A 21,523-nucleotide genomic window follows, 5' to 3' on the forward strand; every position below is an offset into this window, starting at 1 on the left:
GTGGCAATGTAAATTGCTGCAGTCACTACAGAAAACAGAATTGAAGTTTTTCAAAAAAAGAAAAACAAAGCTATTATATAATCCAGCAACCCCACTTCTGGATATTTATCCAAAGAAAATGAGGAGCACCTGGGTGGCTCAGGAGGTTAGACATCTGCCTTTGGCTCAGGTCATGATCCCGGGGTGCTGAGACGGAGCCTCGCGTTCCTCTCCCTGCTCAGCGGGAAGCCTGCTTCTCCCTCTCCCTCTGCCTGCCGCTCCCCCTGCTTGTGCTCTCCTGCTCTCTCTCTGTCAAATAAATAAATAATATCTTTAAAAAAAAAAGACAATGAAAACTGGATGTTGAAGAGATATCTGCACTCTCATGGTCATTGCAGCATTATTCACAATAGCCAAGATAAAGAAACAATCTAAACGTCCGTAATTGGATGAAAAGATAAAGAAGATATGCTTAATATATACAATGGAATATTATTCAGCCATGAGAAAGACTGTTAGGGCATTATTCTCACTGAAATAAGCCAGAGAAAGACAAATACTGCATTGTACCACTTTTATCTGGAAGGAAGGAAGGGAGGGAGGGAGGAAGGAAGGAAAGAAAGGAAGGAAGAAAGAAAGAAAGAGAAAAGGGAAGGGATGGGGAAGGGAAAGGGGAGAGGAAAGAAAGAAAAAGAAAGAGCGAGAGAGAGAGAAGGAACAAACTCGCAGAAACAGAGAGTAGAAAAGTTGTTGCCAAGGGCTTGGGGTTGGAAAAAATGGGAGAGAATTATAAATAAATAAACACACAAACTATAGACTCAAATCAGGCAGTCTCTGACATATGATCCATGTTCTAAGAATTAAATTTTAAGTTGGCTGTATGGACTCAGAATACATTTTTTCCGCCGGAAAAAAAAACTATTTCTAGGATAATACACAAAGTCTCGAAGCCATCAGTATCTATTCACTCCCATCTAAGGCAGTGGTTCTCAAAACTTCAGTGTGTAGAGGATGCCCTGAAACACTTGTTAAATATGTGGACTAACCAGTCCCCATCAAGCAGATTCTGATTTAGTAGATACGGAATAAGCCCTGGAATCTGAAATTTTAACAAGTGTTCTATGTTATTCCAACATAGACTGTTTAAGGACCATTTTAACAGACACCAATTTAAGAAAATACAATATGGATGGCAGGCAAAGCTGGTAGGGATTAAACAGCAGTCGCAGCTATTTCTGGAAGTAGATTCAAAGGCTGGGGTCCTAAGTTTTAGTTGGAGTAGAGAAAAAATGGAAATAAGGTTAAAGGGAAAAGAAGGCTGAGGAAGGTGGCAGGAAAAACTGGTATCAGCAAGATAAAAAGGCATCAACAGCATGAGACGGGATGACAGGCATCAATCAAATGTTCAGGTCCTAAGTCAAGAACTATTAAAGGTTTGCCAGTCACATATTTAAAAGATATATTTAGAACACATTTATTTTAGTGTATAGTTGGTATAACTTTGTTTCTCCTCTATCCCCAAATGACTTGTTCCCGAATTCTAAAACAGCCTCTCAAACCACCTTTTCCCTTAAAATAAAAAAAATGATAAACTGACCAATTTTCATAAAGTACCTTTACTTTAGACTATCTACCATGATAAATAACTTGCTACTAAAATCTGGGTTCATTTCCTGATTCTCTCTGGTTCTTCACTTATAAAATGAAATGGTAAGGAGGTTCCTAGAGTAGTCAGATTCATAAACAAAGTAGAATAGTAGTTACCAGGGGCTGGGCAGAGCAGAGAATAGAGAGTTAGTGTTTACTGGGCAGAGTTTCAGTTTGGGAAGATAAAGAAGTTCTGGCAATGAATAGTGGTGATGGCTGCACAAGTGAAAGTATTATAATTACACTGAACTGTACACTTTAAAAACTGTGCAATAAATGGTAAATTTTATTTTAGGTATATTTACAAGAAAAAAAGTGAGGGATGCCTGGGTGGCTCAGTTGGTTAAGCATCTGCCTTTGGCTCAGGTCATGATCCCAGAATCCTGGGATCGAGTCCCACATCGGGCTCCTTGCTCAGCGGGGAGCCTGCTTCTCCCTCTGCCTGCTGCTTCCCCTGCTGTGCTTTCTCTCTCTAACAAATAAATAAATTTAAAAAAAAAGTTGAAAAAAAAGTGAAACAGTAAGATCATCCCTAGCTGCCTTAAACAGATACCAGAAGAAAAAAAAAAAAAAGAATGCACACAAAAACCTTGTAGGGGAGAAAACTCTGGAAGCATTTTACAAACGCAAACTATCATCAAGGTCTTTAATGGACAACAGAAGTGACTCACAAAAATAAAAACCTTTAGAGATATACCTCATATTCATCATTTCGTGCTCTCTTTGTAGGAATGCCATTTTCCTATAAAAGAAAAGATGGTATTTGTAATTTTAATATTTCAGCAAAGAATACAGCGGCATTGCAAAGCAGTGAAAGGAAGCCTACTACAGAAACGTTCCACTATAAAGGCTGCCCAGAAACCTGATTCAACAGAGAACCTACCAAATGCCCAGTTCCTTTTCTCTCAGCATTTGCATCCCCAGTGCATGAGCATTAAAGTGTTTCATAAAATAATCAGAAAAGCTAGATCTCTTTCAAGTATATTTTCCTAGTTTTTATAAAACAATCAAAGGCTCTGTTTGGTCTTTAAGGAAAGACTGTCAGTTTCCAATGATTACACTTAAAACAGTCATTTCATTATTGAAATGAAACTCTAGGGACCGTGACTAACAAGCCATGAAAGTACTCAGCTGCACCTCCTGCCTGTAAATTCCACCAAGGTGTGATTACTATGCCTCCATCAAGCACTTTCAAATTAAAACTGAGTATGTGATGGGTTGGGAAGAAAAATTATGCCATTCACAAATGCTCACACCTCTATGTAACTTTTACACACCAAAAAAGCCACTAATGGAGGAAAAAATACCACATCCCAAAGTACAAGGTGCAACCATCATGGCTGAGGATGGGGGAAACCTATCCACACAACCACTGTGTGTACCAATCTCCACATGCCCAGAATTCACTGGCTTATCCTGCTTATTTTGCCCTGCCCCACTCTCACCTTTGCCTAACCCCAATCTCACATTCCCCAAACCCTATTCTCCTTAGGCAGAATATCATGCCCACTGGGATGTTTCTAGTCCACTCTTTGCTCCAGCTCCACCCCTACCTACTCCATGATTCCCAAAAATATTATTATTTTGCTAAGTAAACAGATTTTGTCATGGTACACCCCCACATGAAGAAGCACCAACCAACCCCTCCTTCCTTCATTACCCTATTCTAGTTTTATAGCACTTAACATTATTGTTGACTTGTTTTCTGGTTGTCTGTCTCCTCCAGTTGAGTGTGAACTAGATCTCACATCTATCTAATTCACCATTGCAACCCTAGTGCCTGGAATGCTGTCTAGTTCATAATGCTGCAATGATTGTTTATTGAAAGAATAAATTAATTAATAAATGAATAAATGAATGCATGCACTTCTGGCCCAAAGCAAGGAGAGGTGTTAGGAGACATGAGATATTCGGGTTGGACTGTTCATTGGCCAAAACAAAACAAAACACATGGGGGGAACACACACGCACACACACACACAAATGGGAGTTCTTTTCTGCTCTTTGGCTTCCTTCTCTCTCCAGATTATATGCCCTTCTGTCCTGTAGCTGAATACTACTTAGAATTAATGAGCTGGAAGGATTACACAAGAGCAATTAAGAATGCAACCTTTGGAGTTAGAGCACCTAAATTCATATCCCACCTCCCACTACAGACAACAGATTTGTGGTCATGGGCAAAGCACTGGACCTCATTAACAAAGTAAGGGTAGTAACAGTAGCCCTAGCCACTCAGAAAATGCAAGTCAAGCTCTGGGCACAGTGTCTGGATAAGCACCATGAGCATTCAATAAATCTTCACTATTATTCTCCCTGTTTGCCATGATATTGAGAGTCCAGTCTTCTGAAGGGCTGGAAGCAGCACAAATCCCACATCAGTGTTCCATAATCTTCCTCCTGGAAGGATCCTATTCTCATACTAATTCTAATTCATGAAAGAGGCTTACAATCCTGTTATGACAACTCTGTTGTCCTTCTTGACTTCCAACCGCATTCTTTCCTTGAGATGCTTCCAAAAAGCATTTTGTGATATTAGAAGTATATATATTCACCCCCAAAGCAAGTTAAAACAATACCTCTGTTGAGTCCACCTTCAGAGGAATATCATGAAAGGGGGAAATGTAGTGACCAGCTACATTCTCTGCAGAGGAAAAAAACAAAAATAAAAATACAGAATTAAAGCATTAGACTATCCCGTTCTTCAGAACAATTATATCCTTATCCACTTTTAAACTTTTTAAAAAAGTGCTTAAAGATTTTTCAAATTAACCTTAACTCCAAATTTAAAGTTTAATTCAACTTTTAAAATTTGCCCCAATATGATGACCAAAGAGAATACATACCAAATAAACCATATTTTGGTTTGCCAAAATAATTTACAGTTGACCCTTGAACAGCGTAAGTCTGAACTTCATGAGTCCACTTATACATGGATTTTTTTTTTAGATACAATACAGTACTGTAAATGTATTTTCTCTCATGATTTTTTTTTTAAAGAGTTTATTTATTTATTTGACAGAGAGAGAGAGAAGGGACACAAGCAGGGGGAGTGGGAGAGGGAGAAGCAGGCTTCCTGCCGAGCAGGGAGCCCGATGCGGGGCTCAATCCCAGGACCCTGGGATCATGACTTGATCCCAAGGCAGACGCTTAACAACTGAGCCACCCAGGCGCCCCATCCCTTATGATTTTCTTAATAACATTTTCTTTTCTCTAGTTTACTTAATTCTAAGAATACAGTACATAATGCATATAACATACAAAAATGCATGTTAATTGACTGTTTATGCTATTGGTAAGACTCCTGGTCAACATAAGCTATTAGTAGTTAAGTTTTTAAGGAGTCAGAAGTTGTACACAGATCTTCGACTGTGTGGTGGGTAGGTGCCCCTAACCCTGCCTTGTTCAAGGGTCAACTGGACTTATCTCTGTAGCTTAAAACATCCAAAGCAGAAAAATGTCTGAAACTGACTATCACCCAAATATGAAAAATCTCACTTTTGAAGAGATTCATTAATAAGTGATTGGATTAAAACTGATGTCAATTTCCCTAGGAGAAACCTAGCAACAGAATTCCCAATTTCTGTCTATACAATTCACATGAACAAAGATTTAAATGTTCTACCCAATTAAAAGAAAAGAAACAAATCACTGGTTCCCACTCAGTGATAAGGATGCTTATATTAGGGTAAGCTTAAAACAAAAAGGAACTTTAATAATAGAAATTGTCTCATCTTCATTGCATACTGAAATGCATATTTTAAATATTTTAATTTTAGTTTTCAATAAAATCTTAAATAAAAAACAACTTAATATGCACTTTTATTGGAACGCATCTATTTCCAAAAGCTGGGTTTAATAGAGCCATAAAATTTTTTCAGTTTATAATTTCCTAAGTCAGGGTATGTTTTATTTCTGGCCTGCTACCTCTTTGGCATAATTTTCAGATTTAGACTTTAAAAATATTTTAACAAAATAAAACATGGACTGGCTGACAGCCCAATAGCAACGACGAGTACACTCAGCATCCAAATTTTGGTTTTCAAATACCATTCTCCAATAAAAAAGAACTAGAGCTTTTTAAAGAAGGGGCTGATTCTAAGGCTGGGACAAAGAATATACAAGATAAACCTGATGGATCCTGTAGTACCAACAATCAACCAAGTGCTGAAAGAAACAAAAGGCTGGCGATATGTGAAAAGGAAATGCAGCCAATCTGTAAGAGCTCCCAAAGGCCAAAGCTGGAACAAACTGAGCAACAGATAATAGACTATTTGATTACAAGCTAAAGGATAAAATAAATATATACAGAGACCACACTAATACAAATGATTGTATAAATAAATAAACGAGGGAGAAAAGACAAACCTTCCTTATAGAAAAATTCCAGGCAATATAGATAGATGTCCCCCTCCAAGAAGTAAAGCTTACTCTGCTACTCCTGAGCACAGACTGGACTTAGTGCTCACTTCCAAAGAATAGAACACAGAAAGGGAAAAACAGTAACATTACAGTAGAGAAGCTTGGCAAACAGTACCCTTAGCCAAGTGATCAAGGTTAACATCACCAGTGAAAAGTCATGTTGATACCATGCACCTCCTGATACGCTGTGATGAGAAAGGTACTTCACTTCTGTTGTATTTTTCCCCCAAACCCACAACCCCAGTCTCATCACAAGAAAGTCAGCAGACACATCCAAACTGAGGGACATTCTATACAATACCTAACCAATACTCTTCAAAAGTCTCAAGCTCATAAAACAAACAAGGAAATACTGAGAAATTGTGAGACTGGAGGACAGTAAGGAAATATAACGACTAAGTGCCATGTGGTACCTTGAACTGGATCCTGGAACAGAAAAATGACACTAGTGGACAAACTAGTGATTCCCAAATAAAATCAGGAGTTAAGAGTAGGTACCAACTATTAGTTGGTTTCTTAGTTTTAACAAATGCACATTGGTAATGAGAGATGTTAACATTAGGGGAAGCTTGGTAAGAGATATATCAGAATTGTGTACAATCTTTGCAACTTCACCAAATCTAAAATTATTTCAAAATACAGTTTATTTAAACAAACACAAGCCATGCTTCAGCCCACTAAAATTAGAAGCAGGTAACTTAACAATGGCCCTCACTTCACCAAAATAGAATTTCTTCTTCTCATGTTGTGTAGGTTTCCTTAGCACTTATTACTAAAGTTCTCCAAGGAAGGTTTTGTTGTTTGCTTTTGTTTATTCTGCTATACTCTCCACTGGGTCCCCAGCATCCAGGAAGTACCTAGAATTTAGTAGGCATTCAATAAATATATCTCTATTACTATTTCATTTTTCCCTCCAAGCAGTTCATGAAATTTTTCTTTTCCCACTTTGGGAACAAGGTAACTCCTGAAGGACCCATTCACAGGGTAGGATAAAGAGAAAGAGCACACAAGTGGCAAAGTATATACAATCTTGCTATGATCTACAAAGTTCTTTTTCATTAGTTTTTTAAAAAATGCACCTTAAAAAAAAAAACCTTTGGCATACCAGATCAAACTTCAAATTCTCTGCCTGAATTTAAAATCATCTAGGAGCAACGCAAGAACAAAATTATCAGTTTGCTGCATGATTATTTATTTTTCTATAAGTAATAGATACTTAAATGGGTAACATTTATTTTCTATTAAGATATGGCAGTGGGAATTGAAAATGATATAGCCACTTTGGAAAATAGTTTGGCATTTTCTTATAAAGTTAAACATTTGACCCAGAAATCCTACTGTTAATAAGTATTTGACCAAGAAAAATGAAAACTAATGTTTACCGGAAAACTTCTAAGTGAATGTTTATAGGTGGCTTTATTCAAAATCACCAAAAACTGGAAGCAAACTAAATGCACAAATAGTAAATGGATAAATGAACACTGCTACACCCATATAATGGTATTTTGCTCAATGATATATTAGTAACCAATAAAAAAGAATGAACTACTGATACACACAACAAAATGGATAAACCTAAAATGTATCATGCCAAGTGAAAAAAGCTAGACTTAAACATTTGGATGACATTCTGGAAAAGGCAAAACTACAGGCATTAGGAGCAGAGAAGTGACTGCCAGGAGTTGAGGGTAGAGGGTGAAGGTGACTTGAGAGACCACATGCAAACTGTTAAGGAGTGATGGATTGTTCTGTGTCTTGATCGTGATGGTGTTTAAACGAATCTATATTCTATCTAAACTCAGAACTGTTCACAAAAAAGGACTGAATTTTACCGTATATAAGTTTAAAAATATGAAGCAAAAAAAATAGGTTAAGAAAAATATGTATTAAAGTATAAATGTTTGCTCTTGTTCCAATGAACAGTCACCAATCTGTGATTCTTTTCTCAGCTTTAAGTCACAAAGACAACGTAGTTTTGAGAAAAATACAATCCTTTGGAAGATTATGTCAATTATTACATTTGGGACCTATCACTGTGATGGGAATTAACAATAATCTCAGCTCTAAGAATTCAGGCAGCTGAGTAAACCAGGGAACTTCATTATTACAATTATGGAAGTATAGGAAATTTGACAGAATAGTTGGGCTGCCTTTGTAATTAAGAATAAATGATACCTCTAATACATTGATTTGGTGTTAAATTTCTCTAAAGCTCCAATGTTCTTGTTAACTGGAGACAAGCCCCAACAAACTTAGTAAGATTTAGGATGAAAGCATGTTACTCAAGCCTGAGGAAAAAATGGGACCAGCCTAAGCTGTGATCTCTAAAAGCTAAAGATTTATGAAGTGTGCTGAGGTAGCTATCTCTTTAAATCGGGATCTAAACATGATATTCAAAGACTATGGTAATGCCAATACATGGGTTTAAGTTGTTATCTAATTGTCATCTTGGAAAGTAAAAAGAGTATTAGTGAGTGAATGGTCTGACTCAGATAACCAATACCTACTAGAAGCCATCTGGGTCACAAAATTGTATAGATAAAAATGTACTAATGAAGAAAAAAGAATAGAATTATATCTGCAACAGTAAAAATAAATATGGCTTTAGATGTCAGATAATGAGCTTTGATGGGCAATATACCAAAAACTCACACAGAGCAATGAATAGAGACCAAGAGCCTGCCTGACTTCTAGTTACTGAGCTTGATAAAGTCACTCAATTTCTCTGAAACTTAATTTTCTCATTTTTTTCTATTAGCAATATGTAATTTAGTTTGAAAAGGTAATGTAGTAGATGCCGGAATACAAAAGTGCTAAAAAGTGAGGTATGGCCACAGCCCAGATAGGGCATGTACTACATCATCCGCATCAGCATCATCCAGTAAGTATAAAGGCAAAGGAGTCCTCTTGGCATAATCAGAAAGCTAATCATTGGGTGGGAGGGATGGGGTGGCTGGGTGATGGACACCGGGCTCGCTATTAGCATCTATTATTTGTGTCAATTGTGCAAGACTGTTGAATCACAGACCTGTACCTCTGAAACAAATAATACATTATATGTAAAAAAAGAAAAAAAAAAGATAGCAGGAAGGGAAGAATGAAGGGGGGGAAATCAGAGGGGAGACGAACCATGAGAGACTATGGACTCTGAAAAACAAACTGAGGGTTCTAGAGGGGAGGGGGGTGGGGGATGGGTTGGCCTGGTGATGGGTATTAAAGAGGGCACGTTCTGCGTGGAGCACTGGGTGTTATGCACAAACAACGAATCATGGAACACTACATCAAAAACTAATGATGTAATGTATGGTGATTAACGTAACATAATAATAAAAAAAAAAGAAAGCAAGCTAATCATTGATCTAGTGAAGACAGGATGAGAACCCATTAAGTTTTCTAGGGTCAGTGCTATTAGTATGCTAGTATGCTCCATATAAAGAGTGTTAAGACTCTCCAAAGGTAGATGTATAGATAAGTGCTGTTTATCCTGATCCTCTACAAAATGAAACGGGTAATCTGTATTTTACATACGAGTCATAGAGAGATGTGGTATATGCGGCACGCACTGGAGCAACAGGTACCACTCTCTGAAGACGACAGAGCTGAAGCACACGGTATAGACAGCCCTTTCTCAGAGGCTCAGAATAAATCAGTAATAAATCCTGAGTCAGAACCTCATTATTCGAAGCTCAGACTGGTTGTGTCTTTAGATTTGAAACCAAGTTGCTGCCACCAATTTGCTTTTTAAAATACCTGTTTTGCTGTTTAAACAAAGCAATTTATGTACATGGTTAAAAACCTCTATCAATCTCCACCTCTCTCCAATCCAGATCCACTGTCAGAGCAAAATTTTTCACCTCTTTAACTTACCTGAGGTCTAGTGATTATCTACATCTCTCCAAATAACATATTTGTATGATTAGTTTTTACCTTATCAATTTTAGAGATTATCTACTGATTCCAATTCTAAGAGCTAAGTTTAGTTCATTTGACCCCCAACCTATTCCTCTCAAATTCTCTACTGACCAATCTTAACAATTTATAGCTTTAGTCCTTGTTCCACCAAACACATACAATATTTGTCTGTACTAACTGGCTTTTTACTTCAGTCCCCTCATCCTTCTCTCTCCTTTTTATCTTTTGCACTTTTTTCATTTCAAGGTGGATAAATGTTCTATAATCACACTGAATTTTCTATGCTCTTCCTATTAGTATAGTTCCAAAATTTTTCTAAGGATAGGAAAAACTTGAAGTGTTTGTTAAACAGTTCTCTGGACCTCCCATACCCAGGGAATCAGAATCTTAAGAGGAATCTGGATATCTAGATTTTGAGCAAGGACCCACGAACACTTCTTACACTGAAGTAAGTTTGAAAAGCATTGTCTATGTATTGATTTTTAGCCAAGTATAATGTTATAATTAAATTTCTTCTCCTGTTCAGCTTCTGTTTTGACTTGTACTTCTAATCATGTTTCTTCCATTGTCAGTCATAATCATATCTATAAATTATTCAAATGTCTCACAGATTCCACAAAGACTATGGAATTCTCTCTACACACAAACAGCTCCCTTTGGAAATCTCTATCCTCTTGCTGAAACATGGATGGGATGATTCTATGGCATCCTAAGACTTTGCTTCTTTGGTCTCCAGCTCAGATCTGTTTTCTGGATCCCATGCATTCATCTTTTTTGGTTTACTTTCTCGTTTTGCAGGAGCATATCCCTAATTTGTGTTCTGTAAGAAAGGATGCATATGAGGTAAATTTCCCAAGTCCTTAAATGTCTGAAATGTCCTTATTTGGTCTTCACCCTAGATTGATGGTTGCCTGGGTAAGTTCTAGGAGGAAAGTTATTTTCTCTCAGGATCTTGAAGGCTTTAAGTATTCTTTTGTGCTCATAAGTCAAATACCAGTTTGATTCTCATTCCTTTAAGGTGACCTGTTCTCCCTCCCTCCCCTGCCCTGTGCCCCAAGACTTTCAGGATCTTCTTTATAAAAGCCTCAGTTTTCTGAGATTTTGCAGTATGTCTGGGACTCAGAACACCAGGGTCCTTAAATTCTTAGATCTCTTCTACTATCTCTTTGATAATTACCTCTCCATTCCTTCTGGCACTCATGTTAATCAAATATTGGACTTCCTAGATTAAACCTCCATGTCTCCTCTACCTCATTTTTCTATCTCTTTGACATTTTTTTCTACTTTCTGTAGATTTCTTTACCTTATATTCTAACTTTTCTGTATTAGTTTTCCAGGACTGCCATAACAAATGATCACAAACCTGGTGGCTTAAAACAACAGATCACCATCTGTCTCACTACACCTTCTACTGAGTTCTTTGTCTTTACAATTGCAATATTTTAATATGCCTGTGATTATGTTTTCTTCATAGCTTCCTCTTCCTTTTAATGGATACAAGAGCTTCTAAAATCTCAGAGGACACTCACTGGACTTTTTAAAAGTCAAATTCTCTTCTACTTCTTTTTTTCTACTTAATTTATAAGATTTCCTTAAATTCATTCATTCAATATTTACTGAACACGTTAAGTCCTGGGTATACAAATTCCCTGTTCTTATGGAATTTATATTTTAGTGGGGGGGCAGGTATAGAGTATGTTCTTACTATATTGGGTACAATACGCACCATAAAGGAAAAGAAATGAGAGCAAGAAAGGAATGAATAAGGGAAGAGACAAAATTCAAATGGAAAGGTCAGGGAAGATCTCACTGATAGGTAACACTTCAGCACAGACCAAAATAAAATGAGGAAGCAGATGTCTAGGGAGGAACAGTGCAAGGAGGCCAGGATGGCTGGAACACACTGATCAAAAGGAAGAGTGGCAGGTGACAGATTCAGGGAGGAAGTCCAGTATTAGTCACACAGGACCTTGTATACTGTGGTGAATATTTGAAATTTATTTTGAGCGAAATGAAAAGCCACTGGAGTTTGGAGCAGAGCCTGGACATGATCTGACTTACATTTTAAAGGATCAAGGTGACTTCTGTGTGGAAAGCAGACTACAGGGGAATCAGGGTGGCAGGAGGGGGGAGAATCAGGAGGCTACTACAATTGGTCAGGTGGAAGATGGATAAAGTGGCAAGGGTGGAAGCGGAGAGAAGTAACTGTCTTCTGGATACATTTCAAAAGCACAGCTGAAGTGAGAAAGTACTGAATTAGAAGTGGGGTTAAGAGTAACAAAGGCACCAAGAATGATTGTTGAGCTATTGGTTACAGATGTGAGGAAAGAAAGAAACAACCCAGTGGGCAGAGGAATGCTAACCTTGAGATGTCTCTGAGACATTTAGGTGGGAAGAGAGAATATGTTTACTGGATGTGTCAATCTCAAGTTAAAGAAGGTGGAGATTCAGGCTGTGGGCACCTGGGTGGCTCAGTCAGTTAAGCGTCTGCCTTCGGCTCAGGTCATGATCCCAGGGTCCTGGGATCAAGCCCCGCATCGGGCTCCCTGCTCTGTGGGAAGCCTGCTTCTCCCTCTCCCACTCCCCCTGCCTGTGCTCCTTCTCTCCCTGTCTTTCTGTCAGATAAATAAAATCTTTATAAAAAAAAAAAGAGAGAGAGATTCAGGCTGTTGCAAATCTGGGAGGCACAGATGGTATCTAAAGCCATGGGGCTGAACCGGATCACCTAGAGCAACAGCTACAGTCAGCAAACTTTGGCCCATGGCCTGTTTTTATTTGTGTAAATAAAGTTTTCTTGGAACAAATCCATATTCATACTTTTACTCTCTCTGGTTACTTTTGTGCTACAAAGGCGGAGTTAAGTAGTTGTGGCAGAGAACCTACGGCCTGCAAAGCCTACTATTTACTATCGGGGCCCTTCACGGGAAACATTAGCCAACCCTAGCCCTGGAAAGAGAACAGAGATGTGAGCTAAGTACTGAGCCCTGGGGCATTTCAAAAGTTCAGAAATCCAAGGATCCAGCAAAGGAGACTGCTGGAGAAGCCATCAAAATCAAAGAGAGTGTTGTCCCAGAGACAAAAAGAAAAAAAAAAAAGTTTCAAGGAAGACAAAAGATCGACTGTGAAAAGTTCTGTTGATCATTCACGTAAGAACTTAAAACTGATCATTGTATTTGTCACATGCAAGTCGCCTTTTGACAAAAGAGTTTGGTAGAGTAGCAGCAATAGTAGTAGGAGTGAAAGCCTGACTGAAGGTGATCTTTGACAATCTGGTTGATATTTAAGAGTAAGAGACTAGAAAGACTGATGTGTACACAGGAAAGGCTTGTTGAAGGGTCAGCTTCCCGTGGAGACACAGGGGTAAGAAGTGGGCCATTACACTGGGGGCTTCCTAAGTGAGAATGCAGAGGGCTCTGCTGGGGCAGCAACACCAGCGGGGTGTTCTACGTCCCTCCACTTTCTTCAATTTCTGTAGAAGAAACCAACCAGCCCATTCCACAAGTCCCAAGCCTCTATGAAAACACCTGTGTGCTATTCCATAATAAAACTTACATCAACCCCCCTGTGTTAACCTCCACTTCCTGCTCTCACGTCCACATACCCACAACCACTCCGAGGTTCTGCACAGCAGTTTGGCTTCTTTTTATTCTATACACCCCTCAGCACATACACTTACACGCTGGGACTTCCTCCAAGCTGTTTCTTCAATAACCATACCTCCAACTTTTTATGTTCTATAAATATTTTGAAATCTCCAGCTCTGATGGGTCCTCCTTATTTGTTGTTTTAGGATTCTCCTTTTTTATTCACTTACTATTACTCTAACAGGATATTCACTAAGCGGCAGATCAGACAAAAAACTGTAGTCACCCTGCCATTTTGTCTCAGTATTTTGCTTTGTCAAAAATAATAAACTAATGAATTGTCTCAGGCCCATCAATATATACTGGACATGGCCAAACTGTGTCAAAACTTTCCCTTCAACTAGACTGAAATGAGATTTTATTCTATTAGTTTGTAAATTACCTATGTTTTTCTCTCATAACAGCAAGTTGTATTAGGACCAAAGTTTATTAATGGTATTAGCAAGTGAGAAAGTTGAATGGAGTACAAAACCTGTATTTGATAATATGTGTATACACCAAATAGCTACCTGTATGCTATCTGGTGTATACTATTACTAAACCATTTATAGAGATTCTTACTGGAAGCTTTAGCAATGACAAGCACCAAATAAATACAAATAATTTTTTAATATTCAATATTCAATATTCAAACAATAACCATGATGTTCTATATGACCTCTATATAATTCAAATTCTATGATATAAGCCAACTTAAAAAAAGGTTACAAGAACTCAAATATTTAAGACTCAAACACATATTGTGTGGATTATTCACAGGACATTTTCTTAAGTCCAAATGTATGGTAGAATCAATGACACATCCCATCACCTACTCCTCAAATGATATCCTATGAATGATAAAACAAATTCATTGTTAAAGAACTGTATGATTCATTTTTATTCTAAATAAAAGCAACATAAATTACCTACAGCACAGTGACTCTAAGTGAATCAGTCACCCATCCCATAGTAACAAAATGCAAACTATGAAAAGCATAGCTTCTACTCATCTTTGAGAAAACATAAAAAAACAAAAATAATGATTTTTTTTTTTTTTTGTGAGATTGTGTGCAAGCAGGGGAAAGGCAGAGGGACAGAGAGACAATCTTAAGCAAGGCTCCATCTCAAGACCCTGAGATCATGACCTGAGCCAGTATCAATGATTTCAAGAGTCAGAGGCTCAAACCACTGAGCCACCCAGGTGGCCCATGAATTTTCAAGTTATTAACAAAACAAAGAAATGCAGGCTATCCAAGGAATATTGACTTGCAGTGCTGTCTTTGGTCCCACATAAACAAGTCTAACCTCATTATGATTTCACAATCAAAAGACTGCAGAGCAATATCCATTAAAACTAAGACCTAGGGGGGGTGCCTGGGTGGCTCAGTTGGTTGAGCCTCTGACTCCTAATTTCGGCTCAGGTCATGATCTCAGGGTTGTGAGACTGAGCCCTGCCTGGGGCTGGCTCCTCACTCAGCAGAGAATCTGCTTCTCCCGTTATTTTCACCCTTCCCAGAATATGACAAGAATTTTGGTCTTATGTCTTGAAGTCAAAAAGAAACAAGAAATAACATATATTAAATATTTACCATGTGTCATGTGTGACACACTGATAATCTTACACACCTGATCTCATTTAACTGCCATAGCAATTCTGTAATATCATTAGTACTATCCCTATTTTGCAGATGGAGAAATTGAGCTGAGGGATGTCAACTGATGCCCCAGACAGTCAAGCTAGGCCTACAATCTCAGTGTTTTGACTGCTAGTCTAGAACTGTTTCTTTGACACACTTGCTTTTGGAAGTTTCAGAAATTACCTCACCCAGTGCTTCCCCAGCTGAATTCCATGAAACTCTAGAGTCACTAAGATGTTAACCAATGTTCTGAAAAAACAAGGGCTCTGGGGTTCAGAAGTTTAGGACAAGTTACTTTATATCAGAATTTCCCAGAACTTTAATATGCACACTGTGACTCTCCAAGAAGGTGATAACATGGGAAGTGTTCTGCTCATTTATTAAACCATGAAGTGCTTTGTTTAAAGAAAACCTAATAATATACTAAGGTATGTTTGTGTTCAACTCAGCACAGTTTGGAAATGACCATCTATTCCCATCTCCTCTTTCCATGGTGTAATAAAATTGAGATACAGGTAAGTTAAATGACTCAGTCAAGGCCACAGAGAAAGTTAATAAAGGGCCAGGGCTGGTACCAAGAACTGATGATTCCTGCCAGGATGTTCTTTCCCCCATATCATCCCGTCTCACTTCAGTACTGTTTCTACAAAGTCTGACACTAATTAAAAGAAAAAAAAAAATATTAAACCTATCATTTATTCTGATTCTTCTGAATGGCAGTACAGAGAAACCATTTACAGAAATGAAGCTCAAAAATGGTCCACCTCCCAGTGCAGTAGTATTTTAGAGGACTGGGATATATTTGGAAATGTGGGAAATGATTCCACTGTAATAATGCTGAATAACACTTTTCAGCCAAGTAGTGTTACACTCATGTTTTTCTTTGAAGTGACGTAAAACTACACGCTAGTACTGCATGTAGACACTGCCAACGCTCAAAATACCCAATTCGAGACCATTTTTATAAGAAGCAATTTGTTCACTGTTTTCCTCTTACTCCCTTACCCGAAAGGGGCTTCCTTTCACTTTGCCCTACCCTTGCCAGCAAGCAGTAAATAGTCCTGGGCCAAGGACGCCACCTGGCGTTTTAGATCAGGAACTGTTTAACCCGACATACCTTCCACTCAGTATCTCACCACCTGGCCCCCTCTCCCAAACCACACACTTCCAGTTCTTGCCCATTTACCTCAGTAAAACCTTTTCTTTTCTTTTTTATCATTTATCCTAACTCAGTGGAAAAAAAAGACATTTTTGGCATTCTAGTTATAGAAAAATCATTGAGTCTGAATACACTTGTAGCTAAAGAAAGAAACCACAGCGTAAGGCCAATATAGCCTTGGAAATACCTTATAGAGGCCCTGTCCCAGAAGAGAATGTTAAAATATCTACTATTTATCCAATGCCTTCAAGGAAGATCAGCACCAAGAAGAACCTTGAAGATCACTGCTGGGTCAACTGTATTATACCACAGCTAAAAAAAACGCCCTGTAAAAATGGAAGGAATCACCTGCCCAAATAACACACAGTGAGAGCACAGGGCAGAGTCAGGATGAAGGCCTAGGAGTCCATTTCAAAGCCTATGCTCTGTCAACTATCCCATATGCCCCAGGCTCCTTGAGACCGCGTTTTCTCAGTTAACATTCCAAGTAAAATATTTTTCAGTGTTTTTATATTTTTCCCTAATTACCTATACTGACATCATGACTCTCTTGAGAGCAGGGCTCGTAACTCAAATCTCCTCAGTGCCATGGCTAACTGTATCTAGCACACTTCATAAATATTTATTGACTTTCTTGGTCTATTACTACCGTGCTTACTGCAAATCTAGAATATTTTCACCATGTTATGCGTTTAGACAAGCTTTTATCTGCTCAAAAACCTAACTGCCATTTCATAACACTCTATAGAAAATTGTGCCCCAAATCATCACATCATACATAACCTTTTGGAACACAATCCACTCAAAATTTGGGACTTCCTGTTAAGGGTTCCTCTCCACCTGATGAATCTTGACTAAGCAAGGATGGGAAAGAATATGCAGCACAGAGGAAAAACAAAAAAAAGCAACCAATTTTGAAGAATATAGCTATTTTAATATCAGTTGCATAATCCAAAAACTAACTCAGTTTTCTCTCCCATAAAACACTCTTCGACCCTAAGTTCATGTAAGATACGTGTAAACATTTTATAAATTACAGATATCAATAATGATTACAGATATTATTTATAATAATTTATATTGCAGACTGTGTGACTAATCACTTTATAGACACTTCATCACGAAATTCTTACCGCCCTGTTTTACAGATAAGAAAAAACAAGGCGTAGCAGGTTAAGAAACTCCTCCGGGGTCACGGAGCTAAGAGCTAAAAAACCCAGGATTCGAGCTTAGATCTGAAAGCTTCCAAAGCTGGTGCTCTTTAGAGATGGGCGGAAAGGCAAGGCCTTTACAAAAAAGGTACTACTCCCCCTCAGGGCTCGGAAGTCAATGAGGCATGAAGGCAACTCAACCAACCTCCCTATTTTCACCTACACAGTGAAATATGTGGGTGCAAAGAAAAATGAGAATAACGGAGACTTGGGTCGTTTTCTGACTTAGCCGGCCAGCTCAGGGCCCGGCAATTCGCTTCGCCCTCTGGGGCTTGCTCAACGTGAGAAGACAGGGCTAGCCGGAGCCAACTAGGCTCTTAATCGAGCACCGCATTCAAAGTGCACACTTGTGAATATAAATTCATGCTTCTGGGAGATCCTTCGCCAGAGTCCCCCCAACCCTATCCCCACCCCCAAAAAAGACCCACTGGACTAGGCATCTCCAAAGTTCTGCCCGCCTTTCCAACTGTAGGCGGCCCTCACTAGGAGGAGCGTGGTTACGCCCACCGAGAGAGCCGGCCGGCAGCGGACTCTGCCCTTCCCTCGCACAACGAAATTACCAGAACCCTGAGTCGCGGCAGGGCCTGGCCTAAGGCTGCGGGGCCGCCGCGCGCTGACGGCGGGCGCCCCTGAGCGTCTACCGCCGCTGGGGGAGGGCGGTTGGCCTCGCCCAGGGGGACTCAGCGCGGCTCCGCCGGCCGCCCATCACCCTGCGTCTCTGCGCTCCGCGTTCGGGGGCTCAGTGCGCCGCCCCCTCGCTGGCAGCTCCCGTGCCTCGGCGCGGGCCCCCCGCATGCGGGGAGGTGGCCTGGCCTGTTCCGCCACCACCGCAAGCCTGAAGGAAGGAGGGAGGAGGCCGCGCGGACCGCACAGGCCCCACCCCGAGCCTCCCCCTGGTGCGCCGCCCGCCGGGGGCCCCTCGAGCTACTTACTGAAGAAGAGGCGGTAATCGGGGGAGTAGGGCTGGCCGCGCTCCTCCGTGCGGTAGAAGGCCATGGCGCGGTGCGGCCCCGGCCCTGCACTCTTTCCCCGGGGCAAGCGGGCGGCTGCGGGGGACCCCGCGCGCCAGGCCCAGCCGGTGCGCAGGAGCGGCAGCAGCGCACGCATGGCGTCGACGGCAGTCGGGCTCCGCGCAGGGCGGCGCTGGGGGACCCTGGCCCAGCTGCGCGCCGGTGCCCCCTACTGGCCGGAGCCATCACTCCCTTCCGGGGCTGGGAGTTAGATCCCCGCCCCAGCCCGTCTCGGGCCCGCCCTGGAGACCGATCAGAGAAAACAGAACGCCCAGCGAATTGACAGTGACGCGCGCTCTCCAAAGCGAGGCCGAGGTTCAAAGATGAGCAAGATAACATCCACCACCCCTGAGGAGCTCACGGCCACTTATTAATGCAAATATGCATTCACTACTTCACTCATACGGTTAATATTTACTATCATATTATTTTTATTATAATGATATAAAATTGAGCGGTTATTCTATGCCCAGGCACTGCTCTAGATACCGTCCAATGTAGAAGACAAGCATTACACACATACACAAACATCATAAGACATGAACAGAACTCCTTGTGAAGATTTTACCCTGACACTGATTTATAGAGCAACAACAGCAACAAATAGGTAACTTCTTCGAATGCTATTTCCTCCGTGAGGCCTTTCCTATTTTACACAACTAGAAGTGATTTATCCTTTCTTTTCTTACATTTTCACTTCTACAATGGCACTTGGTACCGTACCTATATGTTTGTGAACCTATCATGTTCTTTATTTCACCCCAACCAACCCAATGGATTGTTAATGAGCCAAACACCCAGGAATTAAGATTTAGTATCCTTGCAGGATGTAGCAGCATGCCCAGCATATAATAATGGCTCCTTTGTTGTGGAGTTAAATTGCTCCTGGAAGTCCCTTTTACCAGATTTTTCTATTGGCATAAGAAATTCTGTTTATCCACTTTCCAGAAAAGTATCTCCACTTCATATTCTTTCCCCATCTCAATTCAAATGAGCTTCCTCCACCTTCTGAGATCACCAATGACCTCCAGTCAATATGAAGTTTAATTCTCACAATAAATCAGAATGAGAGAATCCAGAAGAAAGCAGTAAAAAAGATTTTTTTCATTAGAAATTAAAACTTTTAAAGAAAATTAAATATCTGTTATTCAGTCTAAAAGTGAAAGCAAAAATAGTAGCAATTTTACAGAAAGAAGCAAAAAAAGTTGACTTATGCTCTCTGCAAAAACTAAGTGAAATGGTTTTAATTAAAAGAGGAGGCCTGTTTTAAATAATCTCTTAAAGTTCTGTAATAAAAATTGGCTTCTCAGTGAAATGTTAATATGCACAATGAATACATAAATTCATGAAAAATATAATTCTAACTTAAAATCTGACTCTTACAACTAAAAGACAAACGTCTTTGCAAAGATTATATATATATATTTTTTAAAGATTTTATTTATTTACTTGACAGAGAGAGAGAGAGACAAAGCAAGAGAAGGAACACAAGCAGGGGGAGTGGGAGAGGGAGAAGCAGGCTCCCTGCTGAGCCCGGAGCCCAATGCGGGGCTCGATCCGAGGACCCTGGGATCATGACCTGAGCCGAAGGCAGACGCTTAACGACTGAGCCACCCAGGTGCCCCCCTGCAAAGATTATATTAATTAATTTATATCAATTAAGTCATGATTATGGATCTGATTCTAGTCTAAACTAGTTTCTGCCTCTCTCTGTTCCATAGCTACAAATTACATCTTCCGGTTCTTAATGTTAACAAGATAGACAAGATTTTTTAAAATTGGTTGGAACAAACTTTTACTTACAAAAATCTGCCAGCAGAAATCTTACTAAGATGGCTCTATAGCCATCATATAACTTTATATAGAGAGAATAGTACTTATATTTAGATGGTGGTCAGGATTTTGATCAACATAAATGTCTGGAGGTAGGTGATACAGGGATCTTCCATGTGAGAGAACCAAGTTATTTCTGTCTTGTTGCTCTTATGTTTGATTTCCACTGCTAAGGTTACCCTCATAGTTCAGAATGCTTGCTACAGCTCCAACCATCACATCCTCATTTCACCTAGCAAGCAAGCAATCAAGAAAGAAAGAAAAAGAAAAGAAGGGTGTGCTCCTTCCCTTAAGAACACATCCCAGAAACTGTAACCCTACTTTTACTTGCATTGTGTTGGGCAGCACTTGGTCTACTGGCCACAACTAACTATAAACTAGCAGCTGATTTTTCTGGGTCAGCAGAGGCCCAAATAGAAACTAGATGCCATACTACTACAGAAAAAGAAAAAATGAATATTGGAGGACAAGGAGACATTTGTCTGCCACAAATGTCATTTTCTTTCCCTATATAGTCCAACTTCCTTGGAAAGGTCTGTGAGAATTCTACATATTTCTACTCCAACTGTGAACTAGGTTCACATTATTCCCAACTAGGCACCTGGGTTCTTTCAATTTTGCCAATTATTTCATGACAGTTAAAATTAAGAGCCTGGTCTATCCAATTTCCAGAAAGGATCGTAGGAGATATTGTCAGTAACCCCTTAGATTCTACTTAGATTGCAGATCCTAAAATGTTTTTGTCGACAGTGGAGGATTTGTAATGTGTAATCTTGATTAGGCTAAACTGTAAGGCAGACTCTCCCATAAAGGTGGGTGGGGGGATTTCTTTTGTGCATGTATCATAGTGGCTATATAATTTTATTTCCTCGTGTAGGAAAATAAAAGCTTAATTGTTCTATTCACTTTCGAAGTTCAGATGTTTCAATAAAATAAACCCTACTGAGACAATGTTGTGAGCTAATTTCTAATGATCTACAGATTCTTAGAATAAGACCAAACCCAGCAGAATATTCTAGAGCTTAAGCTAGAGTTGTCCGGGATAGGGCCAAAATCACTGGGCCTTTATAACCCCAGTGATCAGATATGG

The 21,523-nt window shown here is 39.7% G+C and overlaps 1 protein-coding gene across 5 annotated transcripts in view; it reads right to left on the reverse strand.

Annotated features, from left to right (window-relative positions):
• PPA2 (inorganic pyrophosphatase 2) overlaps positions 1-18,733 on the reverse strand; it is an 83,366-nt gene extending 64,633 nt beyond the window's left edge. For 4 of the 5 annotated variants that reach the window (XR_012378002.1, XM_073892073.1, XM_025873578.2 and 1 more), the window contains exons 1-3: positions 18,523-18,733; positions 4,203-4,267; positions 2,324-2,368 (exon numbers count right to left, since the gene is read on the reverse strand). Coding sequence is in view for 4 of the 5 variants with exons in the window: in XM_073892073.1 (XP_073748174.1) it covers positions 2,324-2,368; positions 4,203-4,267; positions 18,523-18,697 (285 nt within the window). In the remaining variant the exon portion in view is untranslated. The remainder of the gene's footprint in view (positions 1-2,323; positions 2,369-4,202; positions 4,268-18,522) is intronic. The other variant, XM_025873576.2, reaches the window with a different exon arrangement.
• Positions 18,734-21,523: the final 2,790 nt, after the last annotated feature.

Source organism: Callorhinus ursinus, unplaced genomic scaffold (genome assembly GCF_003265705.2).
Source record: "Callorhinus ursinus isolate GAN/ISIS: 27379988/994484 unplaced genomic scaffold, GSC_fseal_2.0 scaffold4, whole genome shotgun sequence".
Classification (NCBI taxonomy): domain Eukaryota; kingdom Metazoa; phylum Chordata; class Mammalia; order Carnivora; family Otariidae; genus Callorhinus; species Callorhinus ursinus.